The sequence below is a fragment of the Geotrypetes seraphini genome, chromosome 6, assembly GCF_902459505.1.
Source record: "Geotrypetes seraphini chromosome 6, aGeoSer1.1, whole genome shotgun sequence".
Classification (NCBI taxonomy): Eukaryota; Metazoa; Chordata; class Amphibia; order Gymnophiona; family Dermophiidae; genus Geotrypetes; species Geotrypetes seraphini.
The window spans coordinates 144,520,668-144,541,888 of record NC_047089.1 but is presented as its reverse complement, the minus strand read 5'-3'; the positions used below and the strand labels follow the sequence as shown (position 1 = coordinate 144,541,888).

Genomic DNA, 21,221 nt, shown 5'->3' with positions numbered 1-21,221 from the left:
CACCCAGAGGGATTCCCCAGTGTATCTAACATCTGTGATTCTGGTGGTTTTGATGCTTTCCTTAGTGTATAGTGCTACTCCTCCTCCCAATTTACCCACTCGGTCGCAACGAAGTAGGTTGTACCCTGGTATAACCATATCCCACCCATGCGATTCCATGAACCAGGTTTCGGATATCGCTATCACGTCAAGATCGGTGTTTGTTATCTCAGTCTCTAATTCTAGAATTTTATTGCCCAAGCTGTGTGCATTAACATACATAGCCCTCCATATCTGTGAAGAGTTTACTTTGTGAGTTAGTGTGGCTCCTAAATTATCAGTGATATTTCTCCCTGAATTAGTTAGTGTGGTTCCTAAATTATCAGTGATATTTCTCCCTGAATTATTGTGGATATCATTGGTACCTACTTTAGATTTGTGGATATCATTGGTACTTACCTTAGACTTAGTAGTGTGAGTGCAACTTGCCTCCTCAGGGTGGTTTCTTACTGCACTGGGATATAAGTATGTACCCTCCCCCAACTTACCTAGTTTAAAGCCCTATGGAGTAGGCGGGCCAATCGATGTCCAAATTGTAGTCCCTGGAGCATCTCACCGTGGTTTAGGAATCCAAAGTTCATTTCTATGCACCATTCTCGGAGCCATTCGTTAGTTTGTTGAATACGCTCTTCTCTAGCTCTGCCTTTGTTTCTCACTGGAAGAATTGAAGAGAAGACCACCTGTGCTCCTATCTGCTTCAACTTCTTTCCCTGCGCTCCAAAATCTCTGGGTATGTTCTCTGTGGCATTCCTAGCAGTGTTGTTTGTGCCTTCATGGATGAGAAACATGGGAAAATGATCATTAGGTTTTAGAATTTTGTCTAGGTTAGTGGTAATATCCTGGATCCTGGCTCCAGGGAGACAGCAGACCTCTCTTGACTGCAAATTAGGCCTACAAATTGGTCCCTCGGTGCCCCTTAGCATGGAGTCACCAATGACTACCACTCTTAGTTCCTTCCGAGGGGGCTGGTCTGTGTGAGCTGGGTATCCTCATGAGCCTCTTCTGCTATTTCCTCGGTGGTTCCATCCTGTAGGATCTGAAATCTATTTCTTAGAGTTATCTGTGGTATTGGTGAATGGTTATCCTGTTGAAGAGAAAAAGAAGAAGAGAGTGAGAATGAGGTGGGTTTGATTCGCTTGCCCGTAGAGGAGGTTACTAGTTGCCAGGGGCCAGCATCTCAAATCATCTGTACTCCAATCGTTGTGTTTAGTGCTGTAGGTTTGGGCGTGTCAAGGATGGACCTGTCGTGGGTTCTCTCTGTGATGTGTGACAGTTCCAGGATGGCATCGTCGATGAAGGCCTCATCATCCCTTATGCTCCTCAGGCACTTTACCTCCTCCCTGAGGCTCAGTAGTTCCTGCAAGATATCCTCGCCTAAGTTTCCCAGCTCCTCTGTCTGCGTAGAGACTGTAGTGTACTTTGAGAGGGGGGGAAGGTCTCGGTCTGCACTGAGAACTCTGCCCTCTGATCCATGTCACCCTCTGCCTTCTGTGTACAGACTTCGACCGTCCCCTGGGTCCCTCCGGAGTGTCGATCTTGATAGTAGCTTTGGTACTTTGTGTCCTCCCTGCCATTTCCAAGATTTATTTCTGTAAAGAGAAAGGTTGAGATGTCAGAAAGTATGTAAGGAGAAGGCTGAAGATAGAGATATTAAAGATATCATAATGTTAGAGAATTTTTTTTTTTATATAGGGTCTGAGAGGTTCAAGGGAGGATTAACTATCTAGCTGAGAGTGTAAGAAAGTGTATGGGTGTGAGAAGAAAAGGGGGAGAGTGTGATTGATCAAGTGGTAGAATGAAGAGTTTAGATTAGGCCCTTCGCAAAGGCGCTCTCGCTAAGGCGAGCGCCTTTGCCGCTCGCCTTCGCCGTGCGCCGAACGGCTGCGCGCCGTTGGCCCGCCTCCTTTTATGGAGGGGCCCGGCGCCTACTGCTGATGCGGTGGGGGTGGGCGGAGCTACTCACATCGCTACCCCGAAGCTGGATTTATCCTTTGCCGCTCGCCCTCGCCTGCCTCGCGCTTCCTGTGCCCTCTCCTGCCTCGTGCGCTGCCTGGAAGCTTTCTCCTGCCTTTTGCAGCAGTGGCCTGACCGTCGGCTCGCCTCCTTTTATGGAGGGGCCCGGCACCTACTGCTGATGCAGTGGGGATGGGCAGAGCTACTCATGCCGCTACCCTGAAGCTGGATTTATCCTTTGCCGCTCGCCCTCGCCTGCCTCGCGCTTCCTGTGCCCTCTCTTGCCTCGCGCGATGCCTGGACGCTTTCTCCTGCCTTTTGCAGCAGTGGCCTGACCGTCGGCTCGCCTCCTTTTATGGAGGGGCCCGGCGCCTACTGCTGATGCGGTGGGGGTGGGCAGAGCTACTCACGCCGCTACCCGAAGCTGGATTTATCCTTTGCCGCTCGCTCTTGCCTGCCTCGCGCTTCCAGTGCCCTCTCCTGCCTTGTGCGCTGCCTGGAAGCTTTCTCCTGCCTTTTGCAGCAGTGGCCTGACCGTCGGCTCGCCTCCTTTTATGGAGGGGCCCGGCGCCTACTGCTGATGCGGTGGGGGTGGGCGGAGCTACTCACGCCGCTACCCCGAAGCTGGATTTATCCTTTGCCGCTCGCCCTCGCCTGCCTCGCGCTTCCTGTGCCCTCTCCTGCCTCGTGCGCTGCCTGGAAGCTTTCTCCTGCCTTAGGCACCTATTTTTCTTTATAGACTAGGCTTAAAATAGACACACAGCCAAATTCCTGTTGTAGAATCACTTTGTATTTATACTAGCCCAGCTTGAGCAAATCAGATCAAGGGGTCCACCTTCAAATTTCCCATGCCAATACTTATTTTTCCTCATGAGAAACGTGCTGTTTGCAGTTTTTGGTGCTGCTATTGAGACAGTATGTGCCTCGTACACAGGAACCTTTATAAATCTTACTGTTTACTGCTTTAGCCAAGTTATGTGGCAGCTCTATGACACTGGTCATTTATACCTCTTTGCAAATCTCTACTGCCAACCACCTTTGTAATTCTACTGCTAACCTCCTTGCCAAGTTATGTTTTAGCTCACTGATTTTAGTCAGCTTCACCTCTTTTGTAAACTGCATAGACCCGAAAGGCTTATGTAATATATAAATAAAAGTGTATGTTATGTTTATGTTATGGTGGATACACGCTTGAGACCATAAAACTTTGAACAGCGGCGCTTGAAGTAGCAGAAAAGTGTGTTACTCTGCTCTCCTCCTGCCAGTCAGTTGTGAGTGAATGTGGGGTGGAGGAGCCGAGTGGATGTGTTGACCCAGCAAGTAGTGGAAGGTCCCAGATGCAATGAGGTTATTTCTCAATGCTGTGGCAATCTGGGATTTGTCCAGTGCTGCCCTGATGGATTTTGTGAGTTTTTTTTCATCTTCCTTTTTATTTTCACCTATTTTGTAGTTAATAATTGTGCCTGTCTTGTGAATAAATACTAGCTGAAAGTTTTATACACATCTTCGGTTACCTCTGATATGTCTGAATCTGCTTTGGGTCTGTTTCCAACTGCTCCTGATGCTCATAGAGTGAAAAGTGGCACTAACAGACAGGGGGCGCTGTGGCATACTGTGCTGGAATGGATAATATGCAGGCTACATGCAAGACACCTACTTTTCATATGATTCTGGGTAAATCTAGTTAGTAATGCATATGTGATAGGGCAACACCCAATTAAGAGTTTACGAAAAGTTAGGTACAAAGATATAAAAATTAGAATATGGATTGCAGCCAAGGCCAGAAAAACTAGAGATTAATAGTAAAAATAAGTATAATAATATTCTCTTTATGTACTTTGCTGGATTAAGCAAGATCATAAAAGAAATTAGGTATAGGTATACATAACACATTTATAGAGGTATTAATCTCTCTATCTCTCTCTCACTGTTCAGTATTCTTTGTCTAAAATACTGCAGTTTTCTCACTTAAAAGCCTGGGTTTCTGTTGTTCTTTGTCTGGACTGCCATACCCAGGGGAATAGGAGAAACCTCATGGCCTGAGTGATAAATAACAGATGTTCCTGGCATTCCATTGCTGGGTAAAGAAGAAAGCCTAAAGTTCTTAAATATTCTCTAAAGAAGTATTGAAAATGACTTAAATATGAATGAAAATGTGAAACGGATGTCACTTCCACACCCCTTTCTATAGACTCACACTTGTCAAAAGTTTCTTCAATATTCACCAACCCTCAGAAGTGCCACCACGATACTCAAAACATTTCACTGTATCTGGTTTCACGCACTATATCTTCACTGGGTCCAACTTTTCTAACTGTTTTAGTTGAATTGTTTTTCAAGTTTCAAGTTTATTAGGATTTTATATACCGCCTATCAAGGTTATCTAAGCTGTTTTTACAATCAGGTACTCAAGCATTTTCCCTCTCTGTCCCGGTGGGCTCACAATCTATCTAACGTACCTGGGGCTATAGAGGATTAAGTGACTTGCCCAGGGTCACAAGGAGCAGCACGGGGTTTGAACCCACAACCCCAGGGTGCTGAGGCTGTAGATCCAACCACTGCGCCACACACTCCTCACTCCTCAATGTTATTTTTAAACATTTTATAAACAACCATTTCTAAGAAAGGTACTTAGCTTTTAACTTTTTGCCTTCAGGTGGTCAGTTTGTAGGGACATCTATGCCGACATGTTTCACCCAACGGGTTTTTTCAAGGCTCATATCCCTCTACAAGCTTTCGCCATCTTATACAACTACCAAGTCCTTTAAACAAAGAAATATGAATGAAACATGAGTGTGGCATGTTTGGGATCCCAAACTAATGTGTGTGAGAATATGTGTGATGGAATGATTTGTGCTTAATTTAAAACCTTGTACATTTATAAGATTCAAAAAACCTTAAGATATCCTGAGAGGTAACATCTGAAGTTTGCCCTATTTGACCTTTAGGTTACCATGGAAACTAGCTGTGGAATGTAAAAGAGAGAAAAAAGTTTGAGTATTGTATAATTAAAAAGTTTTAAATGTATAATTCTATATTAGGTCTTAGGAAGAATAATCTTTGGTTTTTCTTCTTTATAATAATTAAGCAAGTGAAACAAAGTAGGAATGGAAGAAGTCTCTTTAATTGTGTTGGTTTGGGCATCTGAGATCTCAGGCTAATATAAACACAGCCAGATGTGAAGGGGGGCTGTTGTGGTAATTTCCTGCGTTTGCTAAAAACGCTAGCGCATCTTAGTAAAAGGAGCTCTTGGTCAGAGGGCTGTTTTGATTCAAACTTCTTTGGGTATATTATAATGTTTTATGCATATTCAGAAATTGCTGTGAACAAATATATGATTTGTAAAACTTTTCTTTAAGCCTAGTATCTATAAGAACTAAAAGGAATTATATTATTTAAATAAGCTCAGTCTTCTTCAGTGATGAGCTGGCTGACCATTAGTAGATTGGAGTGATGCAATAATGGTCATTGCGAGAGTACATAAGCAAGCACCAGCTTTTGTTCGGTGGGGGAAGAGGGGGGAGAATCCTCTCTCTCCATATGGGCCACTTAGCCTTTGAAGAAACGCCCCCCCCCTATATACAGAATGTTTTGCCGAATTGGTAATGAATGAAATTTGCAATGTAATCTTAATTCTAATTTGAACCTAAAGCTTAATAGAATATAAATTAATTAAAAAATTATTTTGATTACATTACATGTCTGTGTATGTTACTAGCATGAAATACCCTGTATTGAGGCACGATGCGCACTCCGCATCCTTAAGAGTTCTATGAGTGTCAGGAGCAGCACAGAGCATTCAGCGCACCGGCCTGTGCTAAAAATTGCTTTCAATTTTGTAAAAGGGGGGAGGTTAAATTAGAATAGAGCAGCATGAAGCATTTTGTCAGATGGCAAATAACATTGCCTGAAGAATTGGGCTGAGAGTATTGTGATGGCCCTTGCCATATCTGATTTGTAGCACTGTCCATTTAAATCAGCTGGCAACATTGACTAACATGAGCTTAAAAAAAATTTGTGTATGTTTTTTAGAAGCTGGTTTGGAGGTGAGTTAATTTTAAAACCTGGTCAGTTGTGCTGAAATACTGCTTTAAATCGTGGAAAAACTGACTTCAGGACTAGTATTGCTCAGGACCTTTTCATGAACACTAAACCCCCCCCCAAAAAAAAAACAACTCCAAACAAACCCCCAAAAACAAAATGTAATTTGATAAGTGTTTGCATTTTTAAGAAATGCATGCATTTGGGAATGGTAACTAATGTCTGATTTCTTTTCTCTAGGTTATGGCATCAAACAAGAACCATCAAAGACTACTCTGTTTAAAGTCAAAAAATTGCCTGAGGAGAAAAGATTACAGGTAAGTCACCTGGTGCATAATGTAAAAATAGCAGAGAAGGTATGTTGTGCATTTTCAGTAGGCTAAATAAAACTAAGATGAGCAAATCCATACAGCTTCTCAATCTTTGATGTGTAAGTGTTGTAAAGACGATTATTTTGCATTAAGAATTTTAACACATTGTAATAGGGAAAATTCTCCATGGAGTTAGGACAGAGTATGTTCCACCTATTTTGTTTGTAACGCACTTAGTTTTCATTATAAAAGGTTAAATATATCTAACCTACTAGTTTTTCAAATCTATCTTTTCTTATCTTATCTTATCTACGGCTAATATATAATCTCAATGTACATAGTTAAAATAGTTACAATTTTACCTGGGATCCAGGTGGTTCCTGGTCCATTGTTGAATCTGGGAGTTGGATCCAGTGGTGGATCTGGCTTTCCGCTGGATCCATGTGTTGAGTGGCCGGTCCCGGACTCTGTTCTGGCTGCTAGAGGTCACTGTTGGTGCGGCATGTTTGTGCTGCTGCTGGCTGTTAGTTGTGTGAGGCCCTGTGTTTGGGTTTTTTCTGGTTCGGAGCTGGAGGAGGAGTCGCACCCAGGCTGGGAGGCCTGGCGGATTGGTGCTACGTGTGCGTCTGATGTCATCACGTCGGCTGTGCATGCGTAGTGGACCGGATATCGGCCTGAAGAGAAGGAGGGCTCCAGAGCTTTGAAAGGTGCTCCGGCGCCCTGTTTTTGACAGTTGGGCTGCCGGAGTTGATGAAGACCTCCTGCAGGGCCCTGGGAAGGTTCCCGGCGATGTCATGGGTCAGTTCAGGGAGTGTGCTGGGAGGTGAGTGATGTCATCCCGTCGGTGCAGGGATGACTTCACCATTCCGGTGCATGCGCGGTATGGGAGTTTTACCGGGAGTTAATTTTTTTATTTATTTAAAGTTTAGCGGCTATGCTGCCAAAGAGAGAGGAACTTCGGGACAGCTAGAGAGAGGCTCTGGAGAGCCTCCTCCAAAGATTTCATATACATGGGGTTTTAAAATTTTTCTCAATCGTGGGCTGTGCACGGGGGAGCTGGCGTCAGGTTGCCTTGGCAACATGACTGACTGGCTGAAGATTGGAGAGCTGCTTCAGTGCGTGTTGCTGTAGCAGAAGAAGAAATTAAAAGACTTTTAAAGATTTTAGAAGACTTCATTTAAGGTAAGGTGTTGGTTTTAATTAGTTTATTGTTGCTGTGTTTGATTTTGGTCAGTTTTTGTATTCTACTTGCACTGTTGTCTGCACAGGTTTGCCATCCTCATGCTGGAGATCAATAGTGCAGGTGAAGATTCTAAACTGTCACTTTTGACAGTTTGGGTGGGTTCTCTGGTCAGGAGAGATGTGTTTGTTGGACTCTATGACTTGTATGAGGTAAATATTGATAGTTTATTACTTTTGGTATTGAGATAGAAGTTTTTGATAGTTTAGGATTTGGCTATTGATTTTCTGATAAATGTGTTAAAGATTTTAAGGTTCAGGTTGGTTTGTGCTGGTTACTCAAATTTGTATGTAGTTCTGTGAGATTTTCTGTGACTGGTTGAGAGTTTCTTTTTGTCAATTAGGGTTGTCTTGTTAAATTTATATGGATCTGGAGTTAGAATAATAAAATTTGGGTGAAAAAACTTTATTTTTCTTTAGAGAGGAATTTTTCCTCTGTACGCAGGGTTTATCCCTGATGTAAAAGAATTTGTAGCTTCTGAGAATTAAAGTAATTGTGGTGAGATTATTCATAGCCTAATTGGTAGATTAACATATTGGTAAAATCTGATTTTTGTGGAAAGTTTCTTTAGCTGGGTCAGAAGTGAGGACTTGTGGCTGTAGAGTATTTTAAAAAAAGGGAACAGAAGTTTGTTAAGAAATTATTTTTTCCTTAAATTTTGAAAATAAGTCTGAAATTTTTGGTGGCTTAATTCTAGGTTTCCTGTAAATTTTGAGATTTGCTGTTTTGACCTTGTTTGCTGGACTTGAACACTTAAAAGAAATTCTTGGTACCCTTTATGAGAGAAGCCATTTTTTTTAGTAAAGCAGTTTTGATGCTGAAGTTATTATTAGTCCATTCATCTCTGACTCTGGAATTTATTTTTGATGTAAACTGTTTATTCTGCAGAGAAAGAGAGATTAAGAGCTCCTTTTACTAAGCTGCGTTAAGGCATTAACGCGCAGAATAGTGCACGCTAGACCTTAACGCCAGCATTGAGCTGGCATTAGGTCTAGCTGCGTAGCGCGTGGTGTAGCGCACAGTAATATCCTGCGTGCGCTAAAAACACTAGCGCACCTTAGTTAAAGGAGCCCTAAGTTTGATTTCTTTTCCCTGACAGAACTCTGATTAAAGCTGTGCTGTGAGATATTTTTATGTCAATGTCTTTGGTGGTCACAGTTCAACGGGAGTGATTAAAATAGGAAATCCTAATTATTTTTTCTTTTATAATAGATCAGTAAGGGAATATTTTTTTTTAATGAGATTTAAGGTTTTCCTCCATTTGAGTTTTAAAGTATAGGGAGTAGGTTGCTAGGAAGTTCAATCAAGCATGCACTTAAAAGAAAGGTATCCAACGAAAGATTAAATCTAATAGTGGAACAGTCAGATGTTGAGAATACAGAATCCAAGTATGATTACCATTGTTCAATAAATTAGGAGAATTGTTTTCTGAAAATAGAAAATCCAGACAAAGAATCATCCAGAGAAATATTCAGAGTGTGAAATATTAAATTGCTATTCTACAGACTGAAGTTACTTATCTGATTTTATTCAGGAGTAATTTTTTTCTTCCTGAGGAGACTTCTTGAAAGAAAATCTATTTCAAGTGGTTTAAAAAATGTTCTCATGATTGATTTAATTGTGTTTATTGTGTTTGAAGTTACTAGATTTTGGTGTCTGATTTATAGAGAGAAGTGTTCGAGGTTTCCAAATATGTTTCAAAGTTAATAAATATTTCATTTATTTACTTACCTGTTTAAAGTGGTTTACTTATTTAGTGTGTTATTCTGAAATCATTTCTTTAAAAGAAACCAACAAATTATTTATGTTAACCACTCCTTTTCCTGGGAAAAGGTATATTTTAACCCTCGGCATACTTGACTACAATAATTTTATCCATTAAGGGATACAGTCGACTCCGCTTAAGTGCAAGCCCTTTGGACCGCCACGTGCACTTAAACGGAGTGTGCACTTAATCGTAGTACCACTTTTTAGTCATGAAAAATCACAGTACGCTATAGTCATGAGAGGCTCCTGAGAAAATTAAAGAGTCATGGGATAGGTGGCAAAGTTCAGTTGTGGATTAGGAATTGGTTATCGGATAGAAAACAGAGGGTAGGGTTAAATGGTCATTTTTCTCAATGAAGGAGAGTAAACAGTGGAGTGCCGCAGGGGTCTGTACTGGGACCGGTGCTATTTAACTTATGTATGATCTGGAAATTAGAATGACGAGTGAGGTGATTAAATTTGCAGATGACACTAAACTGTTCAAAGTTGTTAAAATGCATGTGGATTGTGAAAAATTGCAGGCGGACCTTAGGAAATTGGAAGACTGGGCGTCCAAGTGGCAGATGAAATTTAATATGGACAAATGCAAAGTAATGCACATTGGGAAGAATAACCTGAATCGCAGTTACCAGATGCTAGGGACCATCTTGGCGGTTAGTGCCCAAGAAAAGAATTTGGGTATCATTGTAGACAATACGGTGAAACCTTCCCCCAATGTGTGGCGGCGGCCAAAAAAGCAAACAGGATGCTGGGAATTATTAAAAAAAGGGATGGTTAACAAGACTCCATGGTGCGACCTCATTTGGAGTATTGCGTTCAATTCTGGTCTCCTTATCTGAAGAAAGATATAGTGGCGCTAGAAAAGGTTCAAAGAAGAGCGACCAAGATGGTAAAGGGGATGGAACTCCTCTCGTATGAGGAAAGACTAAAACGGTTAGGGCTCTTCAGCTTGGAAAAGAGATAGCTGAGGAGAGATATGATTGAAGTCTACAAAATCCTGAGTGGTGTAGAACGGGTACAAATGGATCGATTTTTCACTCCGTCAAAAATTACAAAGACTAGGGGACACTTGATGAAGTTACAGGGAAGTGCTCTTAAAACCAATAGGAGGAAATATTTTTTCACTCAGAGAATAGTTAAGCTCTGGAACACGTTGCCAGAGGATGTGGTAAGAGTGGATAGCGTAGCTGGTTTTAAGAAAGGTTTGGACAAGTTCCTCGAGTAAAGGTCCAAAGTCTGTTATTGAGAAAGACATGGGGGAAGCCTCTGCTTGCCCTGGATCAGTAGCATGGAATGTTGCTACTCTTTGGGTTTTGACCTGGATTGGCCACCTTGAGAACAGGCTACTGGGCTTGATGGACTATTGGTCTGACCCAGTAAGGCTATTCTTATGTTCTTATATCAGATGCAATAAAACTTTTATTCAACAAAAAACACACCGAATACAATGTAAAACGGTTCAGCTATAGAAACATCACTGTTCTGTCTAATGCGATACATCCACTGTAAACCTTTTTTAAACCAACATTCTACTGAAATAATCAGTCATTGTTTTCTGCATGCAGATTGCACGATTCAGGCTGTGTATCTGACTACTGATGCTGTAAAACTGTCCATAGTCATGACATCCATTTATCTCCAGATAACAACATAGTGTGTGTAGGGACTTCAGCGCATCTGAGAAGGAAACAGTCTCTGCAGGTATTTCATTAGTCGTAATGACAGCAGCATCTCCATCCTCATCAGACTCTTGGTTGTCTGCAGTGTCCTTTATGACTGTACAGATATTGGAATTAGTGCTGTCAGATGATGTGGGCACATCATTGTCTACGGCAAGATACAGCTCAAACTCATGTGATGAGAGTCCAACTGGGAGTTCAATGGACGAAGTATCAGCTTGAGTTGTCTCATCAGATGCATGAACAAAGCTTGCCTGTCGATAGCAATTTGAAATCATTGATGATGAGACTTAACTCCATGCCTCCCATACCATATGAAGAGGGTTGAGCACCATCATTTTTCTCGTGAGCTCAGCAGATCAGAGGCTGGATTCCGTGCTTGCATCAATCACTGACATCACATATCTTAGGACAAGTGACCTGTAATGATTTTTGAAGTTTGCGATTATCCCTTGGTCCATTGGCTGGATCAAAGAGGTCGTGTTTGGCAGCAGAAACACAAGTTTGATGTTGGCTAGTCTTACGTCATTGCTGTGTGCTGCAAAGTTATCGTACAACATTACAATGTGCCTTCTATGCCTTCTCATCAGATTGTCAAGCTTCTGCAACCTTTCCACAGTGTTGCCGTCATCTATGTGTTTTTGTTGCTTTTATATTCAACAGGCAGGTGTTTAATGTTTTTGAAGCACCGAGGATTTCGATTCTTCCCAATCGCTAGTGGCTTGAGCTTTTCACTACTGTCCATATTACTACAAAGTAGCAATGCCACTCGTTCTTTGGCATCTTGAAGCCAACAGTTTCGTTGCGTTTGAAAATCAATGTTCCTTCAGGGATGGCATGCCAGTACAGGCCCGTCTCATTGGCGTTGAAAATGTCACATGGTTCATATCCACCGATGACTGATGACAACACTTCCATGACCCATCTTTCTGCACCAAACTCATCCGCGTCTTGTTTTTCGCCATGCTGCTTCTTAAATTTTATGCCGATACAAACTTTCCACCTCTCTAAGCATCCGTTTGTTGCTTTGAAGTCTTCTACGCCCAGTTCTTCAGATAACTGAGGTTCACTGTTTGGCAGTTGTCGACTTCTAGTTTCAGCAAACCATCGCAGCAACGCCTGTTCAATGTCTCTAGCCTTCCCAATTCTTTTCTGTTTTCTGGTAGGATTGCTGTTGTTTTGCCAGTCTTACAATATGGCTTGCTCTTTTTTGTGAATCTGAGAAATCTGGCTAGGATGAACGCTGTAATGTTTTGCATTAGAGACCTGACTCTCCTTTTGGTCAAGCCTCTTTAAGACATCGATACGTTCAGCCAAAGACAATGATTTTTGTCCACGTGACACCATGGTGCAGTTTGAAAGTTCGAACACCTGGCCAGGCCTAGACTGCTGTTCCGAAACATGTGGCTCATCCACATCTGCTTTTAACCAGAGTGAATGTAGCATGAACAAATAGAGTTGGGACCTATAACATCACTGTGCATAAGTTTATTGTGTGCTTATCAGAATTGCAAATATCCGGAGTTTACGTCCATTGACTTTAATGTAAAAAAAAAAAACGGGGCCATGGTGGTCGGGTGCGGATAACCGAAGTGTGCGCTTAACTGACATGCACTTAGGTCGAGTCAACTGTATCTTTTACCCCAGAGAGGAGTGAGGGGTTACATTAAGTATAAACCTGTTGAATAAAGTCAATTTCTAAACTCCCTAGTGAGAAAAAGTGAACAACTAGCCCTTAGTGATTTTTGTAAGAGTTTGATTTATTGACCTGGAAATAAAGCAGTACCTTTTTTTATTGAACTAACAATGCATTTTATAATCAGCTTTCAAAGGTAACTCCTTCTTTAGATCAGAAATAAGCAAATGTTGACAAATATCAGTATATATAAGGACTAAGTGGACTAACATGGCCAGAACACCATTTCACAGTTCCATTGTGTAATTAACTTGTACATCTTTTTAAGGGGGAACCATACACTGTGTCATTTCATTCACTGTATGCTAAAAGAATGTCTTCCTGAGCAGCCGGTTGACAGAAACTCAATATCGTAGCCTGCATGTCTACATTTGGTTAAGAACATAAGATTTGCCACTGCTGGGTCAGACCAGTGGTCCATCGTGCCCAGCAGCTCACGCGGCGGCCCTTAGGTCAAAGACCAGTGCCCTACTAGCCTAACAAAAATCATATGCACGAATACAGGATGTCCGGTGCTGTACTTGGAGAGAGCTCCGGACATCCTGTGTTCGTGCATATGATTTTTGTTACCGACATACATCACCTTGCACTTATCCACGTTGAACCTCATTTGCCATTTCACAGCCCATTCCTCGAGTGTGCTTATGTCTCGTTGTAGGTCTTCGCAGTCCTTCTGTGTCCTCACTACTCTGAATAGCTTTGTATCAACCGCAAATTTAATCATCTCGCTCGTTGTACCAATTTCTAGGTCGTTTATAAATATGTTGAAGAGCATGGGCCCGAGCACCGAACCCTGCAGCACTCGTGACGCTTTTCCAGTCCGAGATAAAGCAGCAACCTCCATGCTGTTGTTTTCTTTGTAAATCTATGGAGCTCTTTTACAAAAATGTGGTAAAGTTTTGTGCTTACACAAAACTGAGGCTTTCCTCAGTTGGTATCTATGCTCTGAACTGATGTTGTTCTAACCTCTTGGTAAATGCCTGAATTACTGTGTGGTAAGTACAAAGCCTAAGCACCCACCATTGATTCACTAGAGGTCTTTCTCTAAAGTAGGTGCTATGGTAGTTATGTGCCTAAGTGTTTGAAATACTAGTATGTACAGTTATACACAAGTACTGTATGTGTGCATGAGTGCCAAAAATGCGCCTAAGTGCTGTTCTCTAAATATATGTGGAGGCTTTTTCTTTCATATGAACAAGCACTTTGGCGTCCTTAATGTTAATCAGTGGAGAGTTCATTTGATATATTGGGTACTTTTTCCTCTGTTCCTCTGATTTTTGTTAGTGTGTTCTCAAAATATATACATATTAGAGAATGACACGGGGACAAATTTTTCCATGAGTTTTGTCACTGTCCCTGTCCCATTCCTGTAAGCTCTGCCTTAACCGTACAAGCCTTGAACACATTATTTTAATGTGTTTGAGGCTTGTGCAGATGAGGACGGAGCTTGCAGGAAGGGGGCAGAGACAGGAAAAGAACTCACTGGGATGTATTACAGGTACACGATCGGTTTGCTTTGTGAATCTAGTCCATAGATGCAAACTGTTAGTGCCCAATTATTGATGCTTGTTGGTTCATTATACAATTTGCGCACTCAAATTTGCATGCAAAATTTTGAGTACCATATAGAATTTACTAGTATGCATTTATTTAAAGCATTGCACTTAGGGGCATATCTAACATGTACATGCATATGTGTGCGCATAACTGGTGCATTAGCCCCTACATAAGAACATAAGAAACGCCTACACCGGATCAGACCGAGGTCCATCTAGTCCGATGCTCCGCACACGCGGCGGCCCATTTAGGTACTCCTTTTTGGAGACCCGACTTTACCGTATCCCTCAATATGAAATGCAAGAAGGTGTGCATCCAACCTGCGCTTGAATCCCAGTACAGTAGTCTCCGCCACAACCTCCTCCGGGAGTGCATTCCAAGCACCCACCACTCGCTGTGTGAAACAGAACTTCCTGACATTTGTCCTGAACCTGCTGCCACTCAGTTTCAGGCTATGACCTCTTGTCCGTGTCACATCAGAAAATTTTAGCAATGCTGCTTCTTGGTCTATTATATCAAATCCTTTTAATATTTTAAAAGTCTCTATCAAATCCCCTCTCAGTCTTCTCTTCTCGAGGGTAAACAATCCCAGTTTCCTGAGTCGTTCTTTATAGCTCAAATGCTCCATTCCCTTGAGCATTTGAGCTATAAAGAACGACTCAGGAATTACCCCCTTAGTGGTGGTAGTAGTAATCCCAAATGCTTTCTCGCTTCTGTCTCTCTCTGAACAGACTGCAATTCTAAACTTGTCCTTGCTTTGTTTGGGTTTTTTTCAGACAGCTGGGAAACATCTGTCTGACACATTACACAGTGTCCTAGTCCAGATGGACCGTCTTGAGCTGCTCAGGAATATGTGTCGAGATGCATCGATAAGCAACCTGTCACACACTGCACTCTCAAAGTTTGTCCTGGATCGAATATTTGTCTCAAACAAGCACAAGATTCTCTTTTGCCAGACTCCTAAAGTGGGAAATACTCAGTGGAAGAAGGTCTTGATGGTTTTAAATGGTACAACTACTTTTCCCTATCTGAATTTTTACAAAAAAAAGTAATTGTGATATACTGGTGCTTTATGAATTTGTCATTTTCTAGTTTGAACTTTTGATGGTTTAATATTCATCTGGAAAAGAAGTTTTGAGAAAATGGCTTTTCATGTTGCCTTTTCTTTCTTAATCATATATTCTCAACCTTCCAGTTGTCCCCCCAGAGAAGAAAGATATGTCCCAGAGAAAGTTTGTTTCAGTACCTGACTTTTTCTTGTAATTTATGTCTGAGTTAAATTCAAGCTGTTTGCTTTACCAAATAATTTAAAATTTTCCCTCTTCTCCCAAAGCTGAGACACAGCATTTTTTTAAAACACCAAGCGCAGGTTAAAAAATCCAGATATTCAGCAGTTTTATCTGGATCATGGCTACCACTGAATATCCAGAGTTGGCGCTGACCAGTTGGGTTATCCATTTAGCGGTGATATTCAGACCATTAAATGGATAACTACCAGATAAGGTTAGGATAGCCTTTTTGCTTTCCTAACTTTATCCGGTTAGTTGTCCGTTGAGTGGTTGGAATATCGCCGCCAACCGAATAACATTGGGCTCCACCCATAGACTGCTTCAGCACTAGCTAGGTTTTGCTAAGGTGGTCTGAGGAAATATTCAGTGACACTATTTAGTGTCACTAACAGCCTGTTTTACAAAGCCACGTGGCAACAGCTCCAAAGCCCTTTAAATCTCTATGGGCTTCGGAGCCGTTACCGCGCAGCAGCTGCTAGTGTGGCTTTGTAAAACAGGCTCTAAATCTCTCTCTCACACTCTCTGTGATACTTATTCCAGATGGGAGCTAATCCTACCCAGATAAAGGGTTGTTATTCAAAATGCTCGTTTATCAAAGCGAGTTTCCCCATAGGAAATAATGGAAACTCGCTTTGATACGCTCCCACCCCCCCGAGGCCAGTGGCGCTGCTCTATCCCTCCCACGATAACCGGCATTGCTCCCCCTGAAGGCCCCCCCCGTGATCCAGCACCCTTCCCCCCCCCGCGATCCAGCACCCCTCGTGATCCGGCACCCTCCCCACCGCGATCGGGCACCCCCCCGCCGCGATTGGGCATCCCCCGCCGCTGCTTACTGTCATCTGGGCACCGGCACCGGCATGTCCTGTGCGTTGGTGCCGGTGCCCGAAGATCGGCCTCCTCTTCTTGCTGGGCCTTGAGCATCTGCGCATGCTCAAGGCCTGCGAGTTCATGGTGCCCAGATGACGGTAAGCAGCAGCGGGGGGGTGCCCAATTGCGGCGGGGGGGTTCCGGATTGCGGAGAGGAGGGTGCCGGATCGCAGGGGGAGGGTGCCGGATCGCAGGGGGAGGGTGCCAGATCGCGGGGGGGGGGGGGGGCCCTCGTAAATCGAGCTATGCTCGGTTTCCGAGGTGCCGATTTTGCAAATGTTTTGCTCGTCTTGCAAAACACTCGCAAACCGGTACACTCATAAACCGAGGTACCACTGTACTTAAAACCAGCCCATCAATAATACGATCAGTAGCATGGAATGTTGCTACTATTTGGGTTTCTAATAGGTAGTCGTGATTGGCCACTATTAGAAATAGGATTCTGAGCTAGATGGACCATTGCAGTATCCAAGTATGGCTATTATGTTCTTAAGTAAGGCTTAAAGCAAAACAAAAAAATCACCAAGTCAACTTCTACAGTGAAGCAAAAACTGTAGTACACAGAAAGAGATTGTGGTGGGTGGTGGGGACCCGACACGGTCCGTGTTCCAGTCAAAAAGACTTCCTCTGGGGTCCAGAATGATGAAAACCACAAAGCCTATAATACTGTGGAGCAAACAAATACTGTGTGAACAGTGGTTCACCTGACAGCACTGTTTTTGCAGTATTTGTTTGTTCCACAGTATTATAGGCTTTGTGGTTTTCATCATTCTGGACCCCAGAGGAAGGTCTTTCTGACCGGAATAAGGACCATGTCGGGACTCCACCACAATCTATTTCTGTGTACCATTTGCGATGACTGCACCTTATATACAGATCAGTCTTATGAAGAACTTTGAATAAAGCTTGGAATCAAGATCATTGTCTCCATAGTTTTTTTTTTTTTTTTTTATGTAAGGCTTATCCATCTTGCAGCCTAGGTCACTATTCTGGCCATTAAATCTGCCAGCTGCAGTCTGATGTTGATTGTCATAAGTAAAGGAAAATTGACTGATAGCGGGACATGCTTTGCTAACTGAACATTTGTTTTAAGCCTGCTTTTAATCCATTCAGTCTTGGACTTTAGAAGCATCTCCTAAGTGAGTTATAGTTTATAGTTTATTCAGTTTTTGATTAAACGCTTTTTCGATTCTACAAAGCGTTGTACAAAGTAAAAACATTAACATTTAAACAAAAATAACAATTAAACATACTTTCCTATAAAAACTACAGGACTACAGACCGTACAAACTGGGTAAATATTGACCCGTAGGCCATAGATACATGTGGGAAGGGGGGAGAAATACAATTGTAATAGAAAAGTGAGGAACGTATAAGGGAAAAACACTTAGGAACTGGGGAACAGTATAAAATTAACAGTTAAAAGACAGTAGTTCAGTTAAAAGCATCTTTAAAAAGAGTTCATGAACTTAATGTAAATTCTGATTCCCCATGTAGCTGAGTGAGGAATGAATGTCTGCAACTTTCCTAAGAGAATGTACCCAATTCCTGGCAGGTGGACATGTGCCAGTATAGTCTGAGAGGCAGAACACTATCCAACAATTTCTAAGCAAGATAAAAAAAAATTGCTTAGCCATATAGTAAGATAGTAAGTAATGTAATCATTCACCTCATGATTATCCAGATTACCAGTCTACAGGTACAGTTCAAGCACTTTTCAAAATGATGCTCATATGCCCGATTTTAAAGAAAACTAATCTTGATCCATCTGACCCAAAAACTTCCATCCTGTATCAAATTTGCCTTTTCTGTCTGAAATTTTGAAGACTAGTTTTCCAACAGCTGCAATCTCATGGAATCCACAAATGTATGTTCAAAAAAATTTTTTTTGAGTTAAAAACCAAGCCAGTACAGTAAAAACTGAAAGCTTACAGGACTCAAGTTTTGTTTTCCAATATAAAAGTTACAAAACAAACTCAGAACACCCCAGCCCCCCCTTCCCTTCCAGAGTCCCAGGACCAGAAAATGACACCCAATCAAAACTAAACAAAAACTGAGCATTGGGAGATCTAGCAAGACCAAATAAACAAAACCCAGTCAACAGTTTAAAATATGACTCCTTGAAAAAGGAGTCATAGTATTCCAGATGGCTCCCAGGTCATCTGAAAATGCAAACCCTTGATGGAGGAAAAGTCAGAAATGCCACGGCATTCCCAGGTAAATAAGTAAATCAATTGTGTCCTCCACAAGGAGAAGACAGGTGCATTTCCATCAAGCCACTGAATCAAAATGCATTTCAACACAATCAAAGTACACCACTTGAGGAAGGCACTGGAACCCTTCTGCTTTGGATGATGGGGCACTCTAGGAGAATGCCGAATAGCGACCCTCCAAATAGTTCCAATAAAGGTGAAAATACCATCCCAAAAAGCTTGAATAGTTGGGCAAGTCCAAAACATGTGGCCCAAGTGCGCATCCTAGTGACCACACTTCAGATAAGCTGAGGCAGGGCTAAACGTTGCAAGGTGAGCTCTTCTAGCGGAAACATATAGACGAAAAAGTTTATAATGCAATTCCCAGAAATACATATTTTCGCAAAGAAGGTAAACTCTTTACAGCTTTCAAAACAATATTGTCAGGCAATCCCAAGTGCAACTCTTGAGACCAAGAGGCCTTTAACACAGTATGGTCAAACATAGGGGTTTAATCTTTCAAATGTCTATGATGAAATTTGAGGGGCACTTTCATCTGAGAACCCAAAGTATAGGCTGAGGTCAAAAGTTCTTGACAGTCAAGGGCTAAATTTGATTGCCCCAGAGAAAATGAATCTGCCTATATGCAAACCCATCTGCTGGGGAAAGGCCATATTCCCAACTAAGCTGAGCAAAAGATTTCACTTGACCGTCATCCTCCACCAGATGAAATAAAAATTTCAACCCCTTTGCTTCCCATCTGGTAAACCCTCCATACCAGGAAGAAATTGCCCATTAAAACAGAGGCAAAAAGGGTGACACATGAGCGCTAAAGCCCCCATGAAACCTACAAACCCAGTGCTATGTTTGGCGTAGAGGTCCACAAAGACCCTTGATTGCCAGAACAGAGAGAAGTGCGGAAGGGATAGAATGAAAATATGCACTAAAATGCTCTTTATAAAAACAAGAAATCAAGAGATTAGGAAAGCTGGAGAAATGGGCAACACTATAATAATGGGTGATTTCAATTACCCAACATTGACTGGTTAAATGTTACATCGGGGAGTGCTAGAGAGGTAAAATTCCTAGATGTCATACATGATTGTTTCTTGGAGCAACTGGTCCGGGAACCGACAAGAGGGGGGGGGGGGGTACTATTTTAGATTTGGTCCTTAGTGGAATGCAAGACATAGTACAGGAGTTAACTGTGTTGAGTCTGCTGGGAAATAGTGATCATAACGTGATTAAATTTGAGCTGATACCGGGAGTAACGTCACAAAAGAAGTCTACTATAGGGGCGTTCAATTTTCGAAAGGGCGTCTATGATAAAATGAGAAAAATGGTTAAAAAGAAGCTATAAACCAGGTGTGGATGTTATTTAAAAATACCGTCATGGAAGCCCAGACCAGATGTATTCCACGTATCAGCAAAGGTGGAAAGAAGCGGAAATGAGAGCTGGCGTGGTTAAAAGGTGAAGTGAAAGAGGCTATTAGAGCCAAAAATCCATCCTTTAAAGAATGGTAAAGGTATCCGAATGAAGAAAATAAGAAGAAACACAAGCACTGGCAAGTTAGATGCAAAGCATTGATAAAGACAGCTAAGAAAGAATATGAAGAGAAACTTGCAAAAGAGGCAAAAACTCATAGCAATTTTTTTAGGTACATCAGAAGCAGAAAATCTGTGGGACCGTTGGATGATCAAGGAGCGAAAGGGACGCTCAGGGAGGATAAAGCCATAGCGGAAAGACTGAATGAATTCTTTGCAGAAGAAGATGTAAGAGATCTACCTGAACCAGAAATGGTTTTCAAGGGTGATGATGTGGAGAAGCTGAAAGAAATCTTGGTGAATCTGGAAGATGTACTAAGACAAATCAACAAGTTAAAAAGTGATAAATCACCAGGACCGGATGGTATACATCCCAGGGTATTAAAAGTACTCAAAAATGAAATTGTTGACTTGCTGTTAATCTGTAACCTGTCACTAAAATCATCTGTAGTACCTGAAGATTGGAGGGTGGCCAATGTTACGCCAATTTTTTAAAAAGGGCTCCATGGGAGATCCGGGAAATTACAGACTGCTAAGTCTCACTTCAGTGCCAGGCAAAATAGTGAAACGATTATAAAAAATAAAATTGTGGAACATGTAGACAAACGTGATTTAATGAGATGGAGTCAGCATGTGTTCAGCCAAGGGAGATCTTGCCTGACTTCTTTGAAGGTGTGAATAAACATGTGGATAAAGATGAGCCGGTTGATATAGTGTATCTAGATTTTCAGAAAGCTTTTGATAAAGCCTCACGAGAGGCTCCTGAGAAAATTGAAGTGTCATGGAATAGGTGGCAAAGTTCAGTTGTGGATTAGGAATTGGTTATCGGATAGAAAACAGAGGATAGGGTTGAATGGTAATTTTTCTCAATGGAGGAGAGTAAACAGTGGAGTGCTGCAGGGATCTGTACTGGGACTGGTGCTATTTAACTTATTTATAAATGAGCTGGAAATTGGAACGACGAGTGAGGTGATTAAATTTGTAGATGACACTAAACTGTTCAAAGTTGTAAAAACGCATGTGGATTGTGAAAAATTGCAGACTG

General features: G+C 41.9%; 1 protein-coding gene across 7 annotated transcripts in view; it reads left to right on the top strand.

Annotated features, from left to right (window-relative positions):
- Positions 1–21,221, top strand: part of CHST10 (carbohydrate sulfotransferase 10) — a 140,887-nt gene that overhangs the window by 110,720 nt on the left and 8,946 nt on the right. For all 7 annotated transcript variants that reach the window (XM_033948237.1, XM_033948242.1, XM_033948243.1 and 4 more), the window contains 2 exons: positions 6,274–6,350; positions 15,060–15,291. In XM_033948237.1, the coding sequence (XP_033804128.1) occupies positions 6,274–6,350; positions 15,060–15,291 (309 nt within the window). The remainder of the gene's footprint in view (positions 1–6,273; positions 6,351–15,059; positions 15,292–21,221) is intronic.